Consider the following 21720-nt stretch of genomic DNA (forward strand, 5'->3'; position numbering starts at 1 on the left):
GCCTCGGTCCTAAACGTGGCTGGCTCTGAAGGCATTGCCACCTCCCCCTGGAGGGCCTGTCATGTTAAATTCTAAGGATTTCTTCTCCTTTTTCATTTTCCATGAATCCCAGGGTCTGCTGTGAGCACGGTGTTCAGAAACACCGCTGCTTGCATCTCCAGCTAAGCATTTGTGACTGGACTGAAGTTGAACAACTCTGAGTGAAAAACTGTTTCTCTCCTTTTCCCCAGGTGTCTGGACAAGCACGATTTGGGGCCACTGTTTTTTACTTGGTGGAGCTGATTTCTTCAGTTCGGAACTGGAATTTCCAAGGCATTTACTGCCCCAGTATGCCCCCTGGTGGACAGCCTCATGTTTTATTCCCGACCTTTCTCAAAGTGCCTTCACATTCGTTAATCAAAAACCCTCAGAGACTCTTGCAATCTGCAAGCTATGTAAGGCTGTCTTATCTCCACGCTAGAACGAGAAAACGTGTTTAGAGACAGGAAGGAATTTGCAAGTTCCTGGAACTGCATTTAGTGTCTTTTCCTCCCATTCAGCAAAACCCCAAAATAATGCAGTCTGAGCGGTCTGGGTTTGAGCCCAGTTTAAGTCCTGGCTCAGCAACTATCACCAAGTGAGGTCCTTTCACAGAATTGAATTTGATCCCCAACAGGCCCTCCATTATTGTGGACATTTGCATTTGGAGGGACTATTCTGTGCAATGAATGTGCTGAAGTACTTCCAGAAGAAAAACTGATGGCTGATGTACCAATCCAACTCGTGTGTGTGCTTTAATGTTTGGTGGGTTTGTGGCAATCCCCTAAAATACGGTTTAGTTAAACTTGAAAATATAGGTGGTGGGATCTCCTCAGACTTTTCCCTCAGCCATTGACCACTTTACCACAAGTGCTCTTAGCTTTGGAGTCCTCTGGCGGTGTTCTCCACTCTGGGGAGAGCCTGCCCTCTGGGGCTCAGAGCAGCCCCGTGGCTGAGCTCTGTGATCTGGGGTCAAGGTTGCCAGCTTCAGCCCCCACTGACGCTGCCATTCAGTAGATCTGCGACCTCGGGCGAAGCTCTTAACTTCCCTGTGCCTTATCTTCCTCCCAGGGGAAGCAGGGATGAAAGTAGTATTCACCTCTAAGTGTTGGGAAGATTTAGCCACACAACTTACAGAAATCACTCAGCGCCCAGCGTGCCACAGGGCGACAGGCTGTCCTTCTCTGTGGCTGTTAATGAGCTGACCTGAGGAGGTGCCCTGAAGGTTGCATTCGTGACACACCAGGGACAGCAGTGTGCGTGTTTCTTTCAAATACCTTCTCCCAGTAGAGGATTTCAGCCCTGGTGGTGTCTGCAAGCCCCTCTCCCCAGGCAGGGTGTGTGTGCTGGAAACACATGTGGGCATTCTGGGTTGGCCAATGAAAGGAAACACTGCAAGCATATGGGGGAACTGGATGCAGTCCCACTCCATTAAGAATTGTGCCTGAACAGACATGTCTCTAAAGAAGATGTACAAATGGCCANCCTGAACAGACATGTCTCTAAAGAAGATGTACAAATGGCCAAAAAGCATATGAAAAGATGCTTGGTATCACTAATCATTAGGGAAATGCAAATCAAAATCACAATGAGATACTGCTAACACCCATTAGGATAGCTATTATTAAAAAAAAAGAACCCATAATAACAAGTGTTGGAGAAGATGTTGAGAAATTGGAATCGTTATGCACTGTTGGTGGGAATATTACGTGGTACGGTCACTGTGGAAAACAATATGGCAGCTCCTCAAAGAATTAAACGTACAATTACCATATGATCCAGCAATTCCACTTTTGGTATACACCCTAAAAAACTGAAAGTAGGGACTTGAAGAGATATTTATAGGCCCATGTTCATAGGACCACTATTCACAATAACCAAAAGGTCCAAGAAACCCAAGTTTTCATTGATAGATGAATGGATAAACAAAAATGTGGTCTTTATACACAATGGAATATTATTCAGCCTTAAAAAGGAAGGGAATTCTGACACACACTGCAATGTGGATTGACCCTGAGGTCATAATGTGAACTCTGCCAGTCACAGTAGGATGAACACTATAGGATTCATGGATATGAAGTCCCTAGGGTAGTCTAATTCACAGAGAGGAAGTAGGATGGTGGTGGCCGGGGGCTGGGGGGTGGGGAGAATGGGGAGTTAGTGCTTAGTGGGTACAGAGTTTCAGTTTTGCAAGAGGAAAAGAGTTCTGGAGATGGATGGAGGTACGAACACTGTGAATGCACTTAATATCACTGAACTGGATACTTACCAGTAATTGTAATGATACATTTTATGTGTATTTTAGTGCAATTAAAAAATTTTGCCCACCTAAATTATCAATCGCATCCCTTTGAAAGATACTGCTGGAATATCTAAAAATGGTCAGATAATGCATGCACTTGGTTATAAGAAGTCCACTCGCCCTTTGCATATAATACCCAGAGCTCATTACATCATGTGCCTTCCTTAATGCCCATCACACAGTTACCCCATCCTCCACCCCCCCCCCTCCAGCAACCCTCAGTTTGTTTCCTATAGTTAAGAGTCTCTTATGGTTTGTCTCCCTCTCTGTTTTCACTAAATTCTACCCTGGAAACTAATAATACACTATACATTACCTAATTGAATTTAATTAAAAATTTAAAATAATTAATTAATCAAAAAGAAAGAACTATACAAACTATAGAACCTAAGGGACATAAAAACAATTTAATAAATGGACAAACATTTCATACTTATGAATGGGAAGAGTTAATGTTTTAAAGTTATATATTCTCCCTCCCCTTCCAAATTTCTCTCCATCATTCAATACAATTCCAATTAGGTGTTTTTTGTGTTTGTTTTTGTTTGTTTGTTTTGCTACATCTGACAATGTATTTCTAACATTTACCTAGAAGAATAAACCAAAAAGACTTCTGGAAAAAAAAAAATCCATTCATCCTTAGGAGACCTATCTGCGTGGACTAGTGAATCTGCCCTCTCTGCCCATTTCCTCTCCATCTCAGTTGCCAGGGGAAGGGGACCCCTAAAATCAGGTAGAGGTGCACCTCCAAGGAGCCAAAAACTTAGTGATGGGATCAGGAAGAGTCCTGTTGTTAAATGGATCGTATCATTTCTGGATGTTCTCATTTATTTATAGCAATCCATTTATAAATTATGTCTACTAACCAATAAAATCACACTGGGGCAACAAGTTAGGATTTCTGGCTTCAAATGATACTTTCAACTTTCAGTGGAAAACTGAACGGGAAGAAAGAGTTTCTACCTTGTAGATACAGGACTTAGCATTCAGAAAGAAGAGCTCGATGGTAGCGTTGTCCTTTAGGTATGAGATGCTTTCAATATAAAACCTGAAAGAGAAAAAAACGCTAATGAGCCACAGAAACAGCAGAAGATCAAGCCGAAAAGCAGCTGTTTTCTGAGTGACAGATTTGACGCGAGGACCAGAACTCCCCATGCTAAATGAAAAAGAAAAAGTTGTGATCAGTTGTTTTCATACGGTTCAGTTTTGAAAGAAAGCAGTTTTTCAAGCCCTTTTCTAGCACATGAGGACTGCCATGCCTGACAACCTTGACCAGAGCCAAGAAGCTGGGCCTCCCACCAGAGGCGGTTAACTCAACCATCTCCTTCTTTATCCTGAGCCGCTTTCCAATTTTTTAATAATTTTCATACATTGCTTTTTTTTGGTCCTAATCATAGTTCAGTTGGATTTCTTGAAGATAATTTCTTCTGCTCAACTGAAGAAGGGGGCTCTATTTTTCTTTGAAATGGTTATGACGTTATCTTCCCAAAGGTGGTGAGGTGTGATTTGATTTCTGTGAATCCAGAGAACTGGGACAAGCGCTCTTAATGCTGTGGTATTAATGCATATTAAGCCAAATGAGAATTGGATTTTTATCCAGATGGAGCTTATAGATTTCTTTCGTGATGAGACATGCTGAAATTATTTACATTTACATTTAATGCACCTTTATGCATTGACTTTGGAGTTTATTAAATCACATAATCAGATTAGGCACTTGTATTTGTCTAGGGACCAGCCGTGTGCAGGGAGGGGGTGATGGAAGGCAGAGCCTTGCCTGGGAACAGGCCCTCATTGGGCCACTGGATACCTGCCTCCTGGAAACTGGGGCTACCCTGAAGCGTCAGTGGCACGTGTAATGGGAAGACAAGTGCTATGTTCTAGAATAGTGTTACAGTATGATGGAAAGAATCCTGGGGAGGAAGTCAAGAGACCAGTAATCTGGTCTCAGCTCTGTATGCTTTAGGGCAAATCACTTCACCTCTCTGGGCTTCTGTTTTCCAAACTGTATAAGAAGATCGAGGGACCTGGTCAGTGGTTCTCCACCTAACAAGTCCGCCACTGTCAAATACTGGAAACTCATTCAGATGATAACAACAATAACAACAGCAAAAACAACACACCAACACAAAACACATCCCTAGGCAAGGACAAGCCCACAGCCCACCAGTTTGCAACCTCTTGTCTGCGGACCAATAATGTCTCCTGTCATTTTCCCAGTGTGTGTGCAGAGGCTGCTGTGATTAATATCATACAGTTTCAATTTGTGAATGAATCCAGAGTGACTTCAAATACTAGCAGATATTTTCAACCAACAGATATTAATACGTAAAATTATCATGTGAGAGTATATAAAATGTTCGGAAATTATAGTATGGCCTTCATTCTTGCAAAGCTTGGGAATGAGCAGGACCCTTGGTGGACCTCTGCCACCCGGTCTCTCCCTGCAAGAAGAAAAAAAAGCACCTGCCAAGAGTAGCTATTTTAGGTCACGGAGGCCTCCATAAAGGGTCTGCAGTGATCCTGAAGGAACCGCAAAGTGGTACAACTTCCCTGTCTCTATTAGTGGAGACCTGAAAGGCAGTAGCAAACTCTAGGTCTTTAACAAAATAAGTCAAATTGGATTTAATTAAAAAAAAAATCCACATTTGTTGTGAAGGATTTTTGAGTGAGGGTAGTCAGAATAGCAAAATCAAAGGAAGGAAGGAAGGAGAGGAAGGGAGAGATCGAGGGAGGCCAACTTGCAAGCGCGACCCATTATAGATGAACCTTGCTTCACGCCTTTGTTCAAACTATTGCTCTGACCCAGAAACCACCATCCTCCACACCCCAAGCCACTCCTGCTCCCTTCCACCCTCACTCAGGAACACCTTGTTTTCCTGGACTCTGTTGACAGCCCCCAGGGAAGAGCTCCTCTCCGGGCTCCTCCCCTGCTTGCCATGCTGCCCCAGAGTCCTGTACTTTTCTGCTCCCCGGGGCATCTTCTTTCTAGGCTGTGAATGTCTCCTGGAGGGTGAGGCCAAATCCCATTCATTTTTGTATCTCCAGCACTAATACAGTGCCTGGCACACAGGTGGGCTTAGTGTCTGGGAGCGAAAGACTTTGCTTGTCAGCTTTCCTCCCCGCTGCCTGCGGGGTGCAGCTCTCATGAGGAACAGTAAGAGGGGCAGAGATGGCACTGCGGGAGGGGGAGGAGCTATGTGATTCTGGGTCATGGGGGCTCATATGCCGCATCCCAGCCCTGCCCCCTGCCCTTCGCTCACTGTCAACGTGGAAAGTTGCACAAGCAAGCTGCAGATCCCCTCCAGTCTTAAAGCCAGGACAACAGCAGAATTTTCTGGAGTCTGCCAGTGAGTGACCTTAGTTCTGCAATAACCACTCTGTGTCTCAATCTGTTGGGTCCAAAGCCACATAATTTTCAAAGCAACACCTTGTGTCTTTCCTGTATTTCTTTCAATTCTTGAGAATTTAGGAGTGAAGGCATTCGGTACCCGTCATCCTTTACCTCCTCAACAGTATAAGAAGGAAACATGACACTCCCCCACCCCCGCTCTAGCAACAGAAATGGGAAAAGACAGGACAGGTTCTGTTCTCTGCAACAGCAGTCATGTCCCCCAAGTTCCAGGGGTCTGGCTGGACACAAGGCAGGAAGGTAGAGAAAATAACATACTCTGAGATGAGGAAAAATAAACCACCTCCTCTTGACAGAAACTGGGAAGCAATATCCCGTTAACCGTTATTACCGACAAACAGCCTGGAAAACTGTGTGAGCTCCAGGCCTGTCATATTATTATTCTGTAACCCTGGATATTTAACACATCCTGAACTTTCCATCTGTATGAGGGAACTCGTGAATAAAAATGTCCAGAGAAAAAGAGACCTCAGACATCTCAATCCACACAAGGAGGCTCAGAAAAAGTACAGGAGCACCAGGGGGAAGAAGCTTCTGGGCAAGTGCGACACATTGATGGTTTGGGTTCAAAGTCTGGATTTTTTTTTTTTTAAAGCAGGTTCTGTTCTTTTTGATTTTCACGAGAGCTCCTCGTTTTTGCCAGTAGGTGGCGATGTTGCATTTCCTTAACGACCAGTGTGCGGGTAGGCGCTGCGGGGGTGGGGGGTGGGCAATGCTTCCTCAAAGACCTGGTTCACAAAGAAAATTCCAGGTCTCTGGATAAAGCCAAGGAACTGAATGCTTTCTTGTAGATGCACAGGGTCTGCATGGACAGTTCCAAGTCTGGTTCCGTATTAACCACGGGTTTCTGGTGTTTTGACGTCTGCGGCCTAGATGGCTCTGGAGGGACGGCCCCTCCCAGGGTTGACCAGTTCCTTAAAGGTGTGAGCTCGCCTTTCATATGCAGACCAGCTAATCTAGAGAGCTCACACACCCTTCCTGCTCCTTTGTGCGGCTCTCACACTTCAGGTCACCGCCCTCCTGCCCTCTCACCCCAGGGCCTGAGCCAGGCCAGACAACTCTGGCCAGACCCTATGCCCCAAGCCTGCTGTAATTATTCAAAGTAGCCAATGCTAAACCTGATTACCCTGCCTCACCCATTCCTTCCTGTAGAAACCACGAAACAAAGGCTCTTCCCCACATTTCCCCCCACTCCCTCTGCCTCCTGACCAACCCTGGTGCGTCCCTGGGCAGCCCAGCCTGGTGCGGTGGGCCCTCTCCTCCTGGAAACTGTGAATAGCAAGCTGTCTTTTCATCGACCACCATCTCCTGATGTGTTGGGAGTACCTGAGTACCTATGCCTGAGTACCTGTACCTGAGTAATAATCAACTTATGCTTTAAAACGGGTTCTTTGCCATATTTAGCAGGACTGAATCTGATGGCTTCTTCTGAGTCAAAGGGCCAACCTTTGTTCTAGGCCAAGGGCAGACCTGGCTAAGCCTGTTCCCTGAATACCATCAGCAGCGGTCCTGGCCCAGACCTGAGACACTGTATCAGACACTCTGAAGCAGGAATAAATACGTGCTATGCTGCTACGTGTTTGGGCACATAAAATAATGAAAAGGCTCTGAAGCCTTGGGGAGTCTCGTCCCCTATAACCCGTGGACGCCTCTGACTGGCAGCAGCGTGAGCAACGTCCTATGTCTGGATGTCAGTCAGCCTTCTTCTTCTGGACGGCCCGCTCCCCCTCTTCCCTCTCACATCCACCCCCTTGGCACTTGGGAATCACTGAATATTTACAGCAAGTGTTAATTAAATGGACCGCTGATTTCATTTTGTCACAAACACAAGGGTCACATTTGGAATGCTGAGTTTCAGTAGCAAAAAGGAGCGATGGGAATGAAAAGGGTATTTGGTGCTGCTGTGAGTTTCTGGGGCCGAATATCTCTGATCTTAAGAATTTCACCAGCTCAAAAATCTTCACTGGGGCACCCAGTTGAGATCTAGCAAGTTCTGGTAGCAGGCTCCTCATTTTAGGATCCCTGCCTTCATTGTTACTATGGTGACAGGAAAGAGCAACTGTTTGTCTCCACCAGCCAGGAAAGACACCAACAGTCAGGCCATAAACTCGGCTGTAAAATCCCCACTCCCAGATTAAAGCTTCCTGGGATTGCCTCTTTTTTTTTTTTCTAGTGCTTATTACTTCAGTTTACTGTTGGTGAACCTCCGTTTGAAGAGACAAATCTAATCTCTGTTTATTTTCCTGCCAACAGTGGAGATGATCTGAGTTGCAGGGACACTTGGCTGAAGAAGACAAACTAAAGGAACAGCCCAGGCGTGGAGGGAACCATCTGAGCACAAACATGTTCCTACAGAAATACAGAGATTTCCTTGGGTGTGTAGGGAGATTTGTCTTATTTTTCTTGACCTGTTTCTTAAGCTCGCCTGGTGAATACTATCAGAGGGTCATTGTTCTTTGGGGAGCTTGTTTCATGGTCCCAAACAGTGGTCTGCAGATGGATGTGATCTTGCTCACACACTGATCACCGGGCTGCTTGTAGAGTCAGTGTGTGTGTGTGGCGGGGGGGTGTCACGGAGCAGCAGGAGGTGAGGCTGGCAGGTGTAGCATCATACAGGACACGCTAAGGATAACCGCAGCGCAATAATAGGAAGCCAGGAACATTTTGAGGAAGGGATCAGATGAGAATTCTGGAAAGATACTCCGCAGTAACCTAGAGGAGAACAGAAGGAGCCACAACCAGGAGAAGTTCAGGAATGCTCTAATGACAGCCAACGGGGTGTTCGTGGAGAGTCAGCAGTGGGTATAGGGCCTATTTAAAACACAAAAGTAACAGGAATTAGTGAATGAAGGCAGGCAAGGAGGCAGGGGAGAGAGGGCAGGGGGAGTCAAGGTTGACTCCCCAGTTTCTGGCTGGGTGTGTGGCGGGGCCAATCACAGAGTTAAGGAGGTGCCTTAGGAAGAGGAGGAAGTTTGGGGGGCAGAGAGATGAAGATGCCACTGATTCAGGCAGGGGAGGGCAGAGAAGCGCCCATGGAATTGGGGCCTAGAGACCGCCAGTGACCATTTGAGATGGGACAGCCACAAGGTGAGAAGCCAGTGGGATGGGAGAAAGGAGACGAGGGCTGGCTTATCCTTCTGGAACGTTGCTGTGGACAGCGGTGGGAGCAAGGGGGCAGTATCTGAAGGAGGATGCAAGTCAGGGAGGGTATTTTGTCAGGGTAGAAGAGTCACTGTCATGGGGAGAAGAATCCACGGACACGGCGCAGCCTAAGACAGAGAAAGATGGGAGGCTGGAGGCAGGGAGTTCTTGGAGGTGCAGGAAGGGGCTGGGGCTGGAGCGCACGTGGACCTGGCTGGCCTCGGATGCCGGGCTAAGGGTCAGTCTTCCTCTGAGGGGTGTGCGTGTGTGAGTGCGTGTGCACACATGCAGCAGGTGGGTAAGGAGGCCACAGGATGGGCGGATACAACTGAGGAAGGGAGCAGGAAGCTGAAGTTTACTTGGGCCAGCTTTCCTTTTCTCTACAAAACCATAAGCAATGTCACCTTCTTGAAGCAAAGGGGTGAGCTTCTGGTTTGGAGTCCGTGGCAGGAGCAAAAACCACCGTGGGCAACGCAGAGGACCCTGAGCAGGAACAACGGACAGAAGTGCCTAGAAACACTGACGAGCTGTGTGAGATTGGTCATAGGCAATCATGCACCAACTTGCAGCTCGGTGACCCCCACCTCCCCCAGCCCAGACTACACTCGGCAGCTCAGGGGCAGAAATAAAGGAAATATGTGACTGGACTGATTCCACCCTGTGTGTGTGTGTGTGTGTGTGTGTGTGTGTCTGCGTGGGCACACGGGGGCCATGCACACACGTGACCAGCAGCAAAGGGAGGGGAGGTCCGAGGGTAGGGGTGGTTGTAACGGTGCATAACAGGCTTTGGGCTGAATCAGCAGAGATGAGGACAGGCCGGGTGAGAGGGCCCTGGAATTCGGGGGAATGGATGTGCAGGTACACGAGGATAGGGGTTTTTGTCTGCTTTGCTCACGGCTCTACCCTTAGCTCCTAAACCGGTGCCCACAGCGTCGTCAGTGCTGGTGGATATTCGTGCATCAGTAACTAAACTTACTGCTGACCGTGAGCGTGCAGCACAGTGTCCCCAAGGGGGACGCTCACTGTCCACAGCTGGGATGAGAGTGGTCTTGGCTCTCCAGGCCCCACAGCGAGGCAGCTCAGGGTGCCGGTGGGGACTATGGAGTCGTCTTCACAGGAAAAGAAAGAGCACAGCGCGGGGTAGGATGCCTTCCCACTGGTGTTCACCCTGGTCAGCAAACGGCAAGAGCTTCTCGAGTGGGGCTAACAACGCATACCTCGGCTTCTGAAAACTCCTGCTTTACCATCTGCGAGGCCCCTTCCTCCGCCCCTATGGAGGTCCCAAGGTGCCACCAAGCTTTGCGACTGCGGGATGTCCCCCCACTAACGGGGTGCTCTCCGCCAAGGCTATTCGGAGTTCAGCAGTGCTAGATCTGGAATGTCAGGCCTGGGAGGGCTGCTCTCCACACCCTCTCGCCCAGTGGGGGTGCATCCCAGCCTGACGCCATCTCTGCGGATGGACCCTGGTTCTGCAGCCGCAGCCAACTGTGGAACGTGAGATGGACCAAAGTCACCGATCCTGACTTGGTGGCCTGCGGCCCTGCCAGAGTCTCTGATAAGCAATCATGGGGTCGCTTTTCACTTGTGGAGAGAGCGGCAGCATGGTGCAGTGGAGAGAGCCTGAAGTTTGGAGTCCGATCTAACTGAACAGAAGTGGTAACTTCCTAGCAGTATTGGGGAGAGAATCAGCATTTTGGGCCCTCATCTCCCTCTCTCTCTTTTTAAAATTTTATTTATTTGTCAGAGAGAGAGAGCGTGCACACAAGTGAGGGGCAGAGGGAGAGGGAGAAGCAGGCTCCCTGCTGAGCAAGAAGCCCAGTGCAGGGCTGGATCCTAGCACCCCGGGATCATGACCTGAGCGGAAGGCAGATGCTTAACCGACTGAGCCACCCAGGCGCCCTTCACCTCCCTCTCTTTAACTAGAAGTAATAGTACCTGATTCAAGCGCTGTGAAGATTTACAATCATCCTGAATAATGGATGGGTGTTTAATGATGGACAGTTCCCTTCCCTCAGACCTTTTTCCTTTTTAGGTAATTATTAAGAGTCTGAAGCCTCTGTGATCACTCCTGGTGATCTGACTGAGGAGGAGGAAGGGGGAGGTCCACTTATGCTAAATCATGGGTCAGTGAAGACAGAGTCTCAGTCCTCTGTCCCGCCATGCTGAGAATACTCAGCAACACGACACCAGTCTCAGGCCCTCAGAGGACAGGCTCAGAGGATAAAGAATTCCCTGAATTCAAATTCATGTTATTTAATATATTGGGGTCTTATTTTTCATCATCAGTTGAATGGAGGTGATAATTCTGCCCTCACTCTCACAGATGTTTCGAATATGCATTACAGCAAAAGAATATATAATTGCCAAATAGTAAGCCATGCTGGGATGGCAGCCCAAGTTTAGATCCCCAGTGATACGGGGTTAATATTTCCACTGGATGAATTCCCAAATCTTGGCTTAAGGCAGTCAGCCTTTTCCACGGTCTTTTTTTGGGTGATTTTATTCTCCTTTTCCACGAAGGCTAACGCGCACATGTAACGGAGATGGAATCTAGAGATGTTTAAACAAAAGGAGAGAGGCTAGGAGTGGCTAGAGAAACTGCTTGCAGGCACACACGTGTGCTCCTGGCTGCACGGGGGCTTCTCCTGCCGCCGCGCTCTTGTTGAGAAATGAGAGAGGTCAGTGTCCACATACGGGGAAATGACCCAGCTGCACGGGGGCTCCTTTATGGACCCTGGCATAGTCCAAGGTCTGAGTCTTTTATGAAGATAATTCATCCTGCCATTCCGTTGGACAAAATAGCCTGTGGGCAACCCTGGAAAGGTACAGAGGTATAAGCTGGGAATTCTTCCCAAGCACCAAGGTAAAAATGCACAATTCACCTACAGGAGAGCATCCGCCTTCTCTCTTGGGAAACACAGATTCTTGGTGTTTTGCTTCTGTGTTGCTCAGCTGGCTGCAAAATGGGGACTCAGGAGAGCGGGTCTGGGAGCCAGGATCCTCTGTGACGGGTACCAAGGTGATACCAATAGTTCAAGTGACAGATGATGGGGAGAGCGGAGGATAGGGCAGAGGGTGGAAGTAGCCGCAGAGAATTAATGCACCTAAGCAACCGAGGAAGAGGAAGGACTTCATGGTTAAAGCCTACAGGCCTGAATGGATAACAACGTCAGAGATTTGAGGGACCACAGAAGGCCTGGGGAGGTGAAGATGATGAGTTTGACTTTGGAGCTGCTGAGTTAGAAGCACTCAGGTGGCCAAGACTAGACATAGAAACCCGAGGCTCTGCAGAAAGAGCAGCTTTTGCCTTGAGCTACAGATGGAGCTCCGCCTTGTGACAATATTCTGCTAGGGGTCTGTCCCCAAATGTGGCCTGGCAGAGGCTCTCCCTGGGAGTTCTCTGAGGTGCCTGCTGCACCCAACCAGGAAAATGGGTGGCGGACGGCAGAAGCATTCATTCCTGGTTCTCCGTATTGTAAGCACGGGATCGCCCTCTGCAGCCCTCCTCTGGGTACCTGGTGTCATGGGTGGAGTCAGCAGTGACTTGGAACAGCCTGCATATCCTCAGTGACAATCTCATGGTGCCCCAAGCTTTCCTGCAAGGCTCAGTTCCTGAAACCCACCCATAACTCAGCTCCTAACAGACCCTTGCAAAAAGCAGCTAATATATAACCAGCCCAGTATTTTCTCTTCTTGATTAATGTTGGTGAAAAGCAGCAGGAAGGAGGGGAGATCCTGATGTATTATGGCAAGTGGACTCACCCACCTTTGATTACAGGTTAATTAAATGCTTAAATTCAACTGAGCCTTGCCCGACGCTGCCACACCCCCCTAGTGAAATTGTGAACTCTCCTTTATGCAGTTGCTTTTCCATTTATCTGAGAAAATGGAGCTACCAGGAAAGAGACTATGACATCAAGAACACGCCCATCAGTAATGGAAATGGCTGAGATTAGCTCTGATAGGTCTGCAGCTCTTGAACAAAAAGGGCATTACCTGCAAGTTTAAATTTGCTCTGCCAGCAGAGGTGAAGACGCATCTTCCCACCTGGGAAATGGACCCTTTAACTCTCATATAGGCTCTCTGATGCCTTCCGTGGTATCAGGATGGCTACGTCTCAAACTGTACCTGAACCACACTCTTCAGGAAGAACTGAACTGTGAATTGTTTGTGTCCTGCTCTTGAACTTGTTAACATATATTTTGTAAAGATTTTGTTTATTTATTTATTTGAGAGAGAGAGTGTGAGCACGTGTGTGACCGGGGGTGGGGAGGGGCAGAGGGAGATGGGGGAGCAGACTCTGATGGACGACGGGGGCTCAGATCATGATCTCAGGATCATGAGAACAGAAAATGCCCATCGTTTCCGGTATTTTATTAGGCCATATCCTCCCTTACTGGGGAACGCACGTATCTATGGTTTGCTGCTGCTTTTCAACTATTCCTGTTTGGGATAAGATAAAATAAGTTTCAAGAGGCCAAGTGCCACTTGTGATAAAAGGAAAGAAGACACAGCGGTGCCTGGGTGGCTCAATTGGTTAAGCGTCTGCCTTTGGCTCATGTCATGATCCCAGGGTCCTGGGATCGAGCCCCACATCGGACTCCCTGCTGAGCAGGGAGTCTGCTTCTCCCTCTCCCTCTGCCCCTCACCCTACTTGTGCACATGTGCGCTCTCTCTCTCTCAAAAAAATAAAATCTTAAAAAAAAAGGAAAGAAGACACAGACATTTGTGATGTAGCTGCAAACGACTGCTAATAATAATAATAATAATAATAATAATAATAGCCCAAGGGTTTGTGTTACTAGAAGAGACTCAGTTTAGTTTGAGATATAAGCTCCCCCAAAAAAGCAAAAAAGGGGGCCTCTTATCTTCATTCCACACAAGCATCCTAGTGCAAGAGCACAAACACGTGTCCATGCACACACAGACACACCTTGGACTCTCACACCCTATGCTTACGTCTACTGTGAATGCAGCTCTACTATGACCTCTGTCATTGGCAACGGACCCCAATGAACTTGATTCCCCTTCCCTTTAATCACGCTGCCCTCTCAGACTTTTCTTGACAAAGAAAAAAAGAAGCAGCAAAAGGATGGATGTGAGGCATACAAACCTGACACAAAAGTATAAAACCACCGGTCCTGACTTTTTGGGGAAGTCATGTTCCAATACTCTTCGATCCAGCTGAAGCCAGTTTAAGTGTCCCCTGCGGAGAAGAGAGACAATGGGTTATGACTCTGGAGTTTGCAGCAGCTTTCGTGACGAAGGCGTGTGTGTGGCAGAACATGCCGGATCACAGATCAGTGTGGACCTCTTCCTTNATGTTCCAATACTCTTCGATCCAGCTGAAGCCAGTTTAAGTGTCCCCTGCGGAGAAGAGAGACAATGGGTTAGGACTCTGGAGATCAGTGTGGACCTCTTCCTCNAGTGTCCCCTGCGGAGAAGAGAGACAATGGGTTATGACTCTGGAGTTTGCAGCAGCTTTCGTGACGAAGGCGTGTGTGTGGCAGAACATGCCGGATCACAGATCAGTGTGGACCTCTTCCTTACTCCTAACTTCTCAGTATTTGAAGAACCTCAAGGAATCATCTGGGGGGATACTGAACCAGAGGAAGATACCGTGTGACACAAAGGAGAGGAATGGCAATCAGAGAGGCTGGGGTTCGCCACCTGCTATCCATTTCCTAGACTGCGCTAACATTAAAATGGAATCATACTCTCTCTCTGGTCCTGAATTCCCTTACCACCACCCTCCTGAGTGCCTCTTTTCCTGAAGGATTCAAAACCCACTTTAGCAACGTTAGCAATCTTGACAACATCTTGCTGGAAGCAGACGGGGTGAAAAGTGAATCATAGGCAGTTTCTTAAAAAATGAACTCACATCCCATGACCCAGACATTCTATGCCTACGTATCTACCTGAGAGAAAGGAAAGCTACGTCCACGCCAAGACTTTTTTACATGCAGATGTGCAGAGACACTTTACTTGTAACAGCTCAAAGCTTGGAACAAGCCAAATGTTTATCAACAGGGGAATCAGCATGATACCGTTACAGAACAGAATACTAGGCCCCAATAAAGACAGTGAGCTACAGACACATATACCAACATGGATGAATCTCAGAGCAATTATGCTGAGTGAAAGACGCCAGACAAAAGAGTACAAGCTGTAGGATTTCATCTACATAAAACTCCAGAAGGTACAAACTGATCTATACTGACAGAGGGCACATCGGTGGTTGCCGGGGGCGGGGGGTGGGTGCGAGGGAGGGCTTTCAGTGGGGCAAGAGGAAACTTTGGGGAGTGATGGATATGTTCATTATCTTGATGGTAGTGATGGTTTCATGGGTGTAGACACATGTCAAAACTTATCAAACTGTACTCTTTAACGAGTGTTTATTGTATGTCAATTATACCTCATCAAAGCTACTTTAAACTGAACCACAGAGACCTTTGATGATACACAAATGGGAGTGGCTTGCACATTTCTTCCTTTCCTTTTTTCCTTTCATAAATATTAATTAATCACCTCCGAGAAAGGGTCTGGAGATGCAGCAGTGTACAAAATAGACATGATCCCAATTCCCCTTGAGCTTATAGGCTTGTAGGGAGACAGACACTCAACCACTATTCCCACAATTAATGGCAGAATTACTAATCAGAATGGTATTAGGACCTAGCATCTATGGTACAAGGACCATGAGTAATGAGAACATGTAAGGACCTGATTGAGTTTGGGGCCTGAGAAGTACTGCCTGGTGTTTGAGATTTGAAGAACAGTAAGATTTAGCAAAGAGAAGGGGGACTATGTTCCAAGCAGTGCAGCCAGCATGTGCAAAGGCCCTGAGGTAGGGAGAAATCTGGCATGTTGATGTCATGTCAGTAGAAAGGGATGGGGATTGAGAGGGCAGGGACCAGCTGCTAGGGCCTGGGAGGCCACACTGAGGAGAATGGTCTTTGCAGAGTGTGGCAGAGCCATGGGACAGGTATGAGCAGAGGAGTGTACTTTTTCCTCTCCTCTCCTGACCTAATTTCAGTCCAGCAGCCTGGAGGGCTGAGCCCTATATTCACCTTTACTCAGGAAGCTCATGTTGAACAGACACAACTGATATACGAAGCCTCCTCAGGTGCCTGATGCCGTGTAACACATTCATAATGTATATGCATGTGTGAAAGGCTGGCACTTGCTCTGTGGATAATGGGAGACAAAAGCTGTCTGACTAAATGCATTAGAATGTTTGCTCCTCCAAGTACATGCTTGCCTCCAACAAATGCAAGACAGGAAACATGCTAGAGGTTTCTGTCTCCACTTTAAGACTCATTCAAGCTGCATCTTTTGCACAAGCTCCCTCTTTCAATGATGCCCACAGCTGTGGCTCTAGAAATGGCATTTGGGTCTGCTTCTGAAGAGTGTCCACCTGAGGCATCTGGCTCTTTTTCCTCCTTCTAAGAATCTCCATCTAGAAAAACTTTTTTTTTTTTTTCTATTAACTTTACCTTTCATGTTTGGTTATCCTTCTAGGAATATAGTAAGCATAAAAAATAATGGGGGTAAAAAGGTTTTCTAAATAAAACGACTGGATTGCTTTCTTCCAAAAAGGTGGGATAAATTCCCGTCCAACTAGAACATGGGATCTGGAAGCAGAAGGCCTCAGTGCCAACTTGGTCTCTGGTCGTACCAGAGATGCTGAGAATGCCCCACGGGTCATATTGTTTAGGTCTTCTGTGCCTGAGCTCATGTTGCTCTCTCTGCCTAGAAGGCCCTTCCCCTCCTTCATCACCGAGCGAAGCCCGAACCACCCTTCAAGACCCAGCTCTCCTGTGTCTCTTCCAGAAAGCACTCCTTGACCCACCTTCCCACTCCACACACCAGCCTGGGCTGGGCTCCCCTCTGGACCCTCACAGCGTCCACCCCAGGCACACCTGCTCCTGTACTTCCCACCATCCGTGGAACCTACTATGCATACGCTTTCTGTCTCCCCAGTAGACCCTTTACATCTGAAACACAGAGACCTACTTCATAAGGTGAAATTGTGTGTCTGATCAAGTGGAAGGTATTAACACAAACGTTAGGCCTAATTATGGCTAATAAGTTACAGCCACTCTCTTCCTGCCTCTGAAAATGTCCCCAATCTCCCAGAGCCTTCTCTTTAGGCTCAGCCTTTTGCAAACATGCCCCATGCATGCTCTATGCTGTGCCTCTGATCTTGTTGTTTCTCCTAATTGGAATAGTCTCTCTTCTTATCATCCGAATGCTAGCCATTGTTCGAGGCTGAGTTCCAGTCTTCCAGAGAAGTCACCCTTCATTGTTTCAGTCTGGGGTTTCTTTCAAACTTCTCCAGGCTTCTGTTTGTGTCCTTGGCAGAGTATTTAGCGTATTTTGTACAATTAGGTGTTTAAAGAATACAACCGGTCTCTCCAGCTAAGTCGTAAGTTTTCGACACTTTAAAAAAAAATGTCATCCCTGAACCTCGCACAGCACCTGACGAGTATTAGGTGCTCAAAAGGACTTGCTCATTGATTGGATGACTGCCACCAAAAGCAATAGATTTATGCCTGCATCTCAATTTACGAAAGTGACTGAGTGACAACAGAGAGGTGAATGCTATTGAAAGAAAAGTTCAATGTTATTCAGAGTTCTCCTGGCGATGAGAGGCGCACCACACCACGCAGGGCTATGGGGGGAAGCGCCCATGTTGGTTACGAGGCAGACAAGGAATAAGAAGGCATAGGTCAGAGCCTTTACTGGGGTTTCCAGGCAAGACAGGGCAGGGGAAACACCTTAGGGCTGGCTAGTTTTAATGATTCTGGCAGGCTGTGAGGTATAAGGGCTGCCCCCAGCTGTCTGGTACTGGCCTTGAAGTGATGAAGGGCAGGGGTAGCCCTATACAGAAGGTGGCTCAGAGGATGGGCTCTGGGTCACAGGGGAGACGCAAACAGCTTTGGCTGTTTGTCGGGCTTTGGAATTAACTGATGCCAAGTAAACAGAGAATCTGAGAAAACTCCGAACAGCAATCCATCCAATGACCATGCAGATTTAAATTTTAATCTCTTGCATGACAATAATTTGTGATAAATGTACTGGCAGGAAGAACCTCTTCACGATCGTCACAAGAGAAATCTGCAGCCCAGTCCAATGGCCCAACATTACTGACCACACGGACCGCTGGGGATTTGAACTGGGTCTTGGGGGCATGAGACACTTGGTGAAGAACCTCCAGATGGGGACACTGTGCATGAAGCGACACAGACATAGGTGTCCCTTGGATGCCACTCTGTTGGGGGTGCTCACTGCCCTTCTTCATCCACGTGAACCGAAGACAACAAGAGGAATGCATTCCCTCTCTAGAGAATTTCATTCCCCACATTAAAATTTTTGTACAGATGGGCACCTGGGTGGTGTAGTCATTTAAGTGTCGGACTCTTGGTTTCAGCTCAGGTCGTGATCTCAGGGTCCTGGGTCTGAGCCTGTGTCAGGCTCTGTGCTCAGTGTGAAGTCTGCTTGAGTTTCTCTCTCCCTCTGCCCCCCCAAATAGATAACTAAATCTTTAAAAAAATTTTTTTTAAATTTTAGAGAATGACAGTTTCATAACAAATTTATTTAACTAGAAATTCCTTTGTTCGCAGCCGTATATTGGTTTAGCATTTACCAAGCACTGAAATAGGTAGACAGTGAGAACGTGATCAGGAAGCAGAGAGAACAAGGAGGCCAGAATCACCCCAGATTGAATAGCTAGCCTCTGAGGAAAAATGAATTTCCTTTCTCCACTTCCTCGGCTTGAACTCTCAACCCCCAACTGAAGGATGGATGTGCGGGATGGCATGACACACACACACGGACAGGCAGACCCCTCAGTCCTGAGACCCTCGGGTGGGAGGAAGCGGCCCCATCCATTTTGCACGCCTGCAAAAATCTCTTCACCGCATGCTGCTCACACAGGCGAAGACCAAAGGGACAAGTGACTTATCCAAGGTCTCTGACGAGAACTGCCTGCTATTTGGGCAAAAGCTAAGAGATGGATTGAAATGTCAACTGGAAACTCACTCCAGTACCTTGGGCTTGTTAATATATCGTCCTGCTCCTGGTATGTGGCTCCAAGTCACATCTGCTACAGCCAACAGTGTCACAGACTCCTCACCGCACAGGCACTTCCTTGCCTGTGTCACACTCCACAGTCCCGGCACCAAGTCCCTTCCTCAAATACTTTTTTTTTTTCTTTAAGCTCAGGTGGGATGGGGAACAAATAGGTCAAAGGAGCATTTTCTCTATTCAGTTTAACTCAGAGATGCCTGATAGCTCGATTTTCATTATTCTCATTGATTTTTCATTTGAGAATTCACCTCGGCGCATTTACCAATAACAAAGCAAAAAATAAAAAAAATGCCCCAGCATTTACTGCTTGACTGATAGCTATCTTTAAAGCGGAGCAAGATAACACTCATTTGGTTTATGGTGGCGATAGGTCAAACCGTCGGGCCAGTAATAAATATGCAATTGCTTCCAGGCAACAGAAATTGGATGCATTTGTTTAGCAGGTTGCTTTTAGCTTCTACATATAATACAAAGAGATTTTAGAGATGGCCCTAAGGAGAGCTTTGTTTATAGCGAGCTACCTACCGGAGGGTGGAGGTATGTGATAAGTCTGTCGGAGCCCATCGCCTCTTGGACCCCCAAGGGGTAACAATACACTGTGCCATTTACAGGTTTTTATTGTAGACAGGTTATTTCCTACGGAATGAGTTTCCAAAGAAAGCCAAAGCAAGAGCATGAAATTCTCAGGGTGTCACTGGATGGGGGACAGGAGGGTGGGCCGAGGGCTCTTCAAATGGAAGAATGTTCAGCTAGTTCATGTCCTTAGTTGGAAATACATGGGCTCATCGAGGACAGCTCAGGGATAGTGATTTAGCTAGAAACTCTCAAACAGTGGCCTTCAAGTATGTGAGTGAGTGTGTGTGTGTGAGAGAGAGAGACGGAGAGGGAGACAGACAGACAAAGCCGAGCATCGAGGAAAATAGACAGCTGTTCGGTCCCGCTTACTTTATGGCTTTTTTATTTATGGAGGAATTGTTTGCTCTGCTATGTTCTCTTAAGGCTGTTCTGAATTTTCTTTTGTAGCACCTCTTACGCTATATCTGATTATTTACCTCCTCAACTAAAAATACAAGCCTTAGAGGTGGTCAAAGCTAGTCCTTTCTCTATTTCCAGGGCTTAACAGTGGGTGCTAAACAAGCTTTGGCTAAAGAACAAATACATCAGCTTCAAATATGCTCCATCAGTCAGTACTGTCGCTGTGATGACAGCCATCCACGTAGAGACATGGCTCCTGCCCTAAATGGTCTCCATACTTGGGGAGAATTCACTGCTCACCGCCTCCAGGATCTGAGCTCCACCGTCCCACTTGCACTGGGAACGAAAAGGTCAAAAGACATGGATCCCTAAGGCCTCCACAGGTAGCCTCATTTTTTTTTTTTCTCTCTGCTGCACACAGGAAGAGCTCTAGGGCCCTTCTCCGGTTACTAAATAGAAGGTACTGTGGTTTGCCATACATTTGAATGTCTACACGGACTGCCTCTGGGGTAGCACGGAGCGCTGAATGATATGTTCCCACAAGCAGCAGTTACAACCAAGGCACAGAGGTCTTGGCATTGATTTTTCTTCCCAGTCTCCTGGTACAGGGCATTTCGTGAATGGAAATCCCAAACCTATTTCTCAAATTACTTTCCCAGCGCCGTATCTTCCTGGTTTTTTTTTTTTTCCTGCAATGGGAAAACTGCTTTTCTACGTTATTTTCAAGTCGTAGATAAGCTTAAGACTGAGGATGCTCACCACCTAAACCCTTCTCAGATGCCTCCACCAATGCTCGCCACGCTTCTTCTCGAGGGGAGCACGGACTCAGGGACATTGTAGAGCAGAGGATTCTCCCCGCTGTCCCGGCACTGGACTACTGATGCATTTCCAGTACAACCAGGCATTCAGGACCTACGTTATTTGGATAAATCAGGCTGCGAATAGTACCCACCGATGACGCGATCAATGGAAACAGAGCATGTTGTTAAAAAAAAAGTCCTTAATTGGTTCTTCTACTGGGATTCTGGCTTCACGGTGTCTATGAACCCTCTAAAATTTGAGCATAAATTATTATGTGCGTAAATTTTGGTGGAGGCGATGGAATGTAACTTGTTAACAAATTTCAAAGGGTTCTGTGATTAAATAAGAGGTTAAGAACTAGTCATTTTCGTAATTGGTATGTGAAAATACATTCTAGCTGTACCTGGTTTTTAAAATATGCAATGATGGCTAAACAAGTTTCTTTCTCCCTCAGCTTTCTGAATACTTCCTCAAGGTTTTCACTACATGAATGCTCATTTACAGCATCTGACACACAATTCTTCACATTTTTAATAGGAGATTCAAATTAAAATCTAAATATACTACGAAAATCATTACTTCAACTTGGGGTGTGTTTGACTATTTCTGTTAAATAGACTGAAAGTTATTTTAAAAATTTATTATTACTATTTTTTTTAAAGATTTTATTTATTTATTTGACAGAGAGAGAGACAGCCAGTGAGAGAGGGCACAAGCAGGGGGAGTGGGAGAGGAAGAAGCAGGCTCCCAGCATAGGAGCTTGATGTGGGGCTCTATCCCAGGACCCCGGGATCACGCCGAGCTGAAGGCAGACGCTTACCCACTGAGCCACCCAGGTGCCCCTGTTATTACTATTATTTTTAAAGATTATTTGAGAGAGGGAGCATAAGTGGAAGGGGCAGAGGGAGAGAGAGAGAGAATCTCAAGCAAACTTCCTGCTGAGAGCAGAGCCCAATGTGGAGCTCGATCCCACGATCAC

General features: G+C 47.0%; 1 protein-coding gene across 1 annotated transcript in view; it reads right to left on the bottom strand.

Moving 5' to 3' along the window:
• Positions 1-21720, bottom strand: part of FRMD4A (FERM domain containing 4A) — a 313707-nt gene that overhangs the window by 144347 nt on the left and 147640 nt on the right. Inside the window, 2 exon segments of the mRNA XM_034644343.1 lie at positions 3284-3368; positions 13987-14079. Coding sequence (XP_034500234.1) covers positions 3284-3368; positions 13987-14079 — 178 coding nt within the window.

This window comes from Ailuropoda melanoleuca, chromosome 15 (genome assembly GCF_002007445.2).
Source record: "Ailuropoda melanoleuca isolate Jingjing chromosome 15, ASM200744v2, whole genome shotgun sequence".
NCBI lineage: Eukaryota > Metazoa > Chordata > Mammalia > Carnivora > Ursidae > Ailuropoda > Ailuropoda melanoleuca.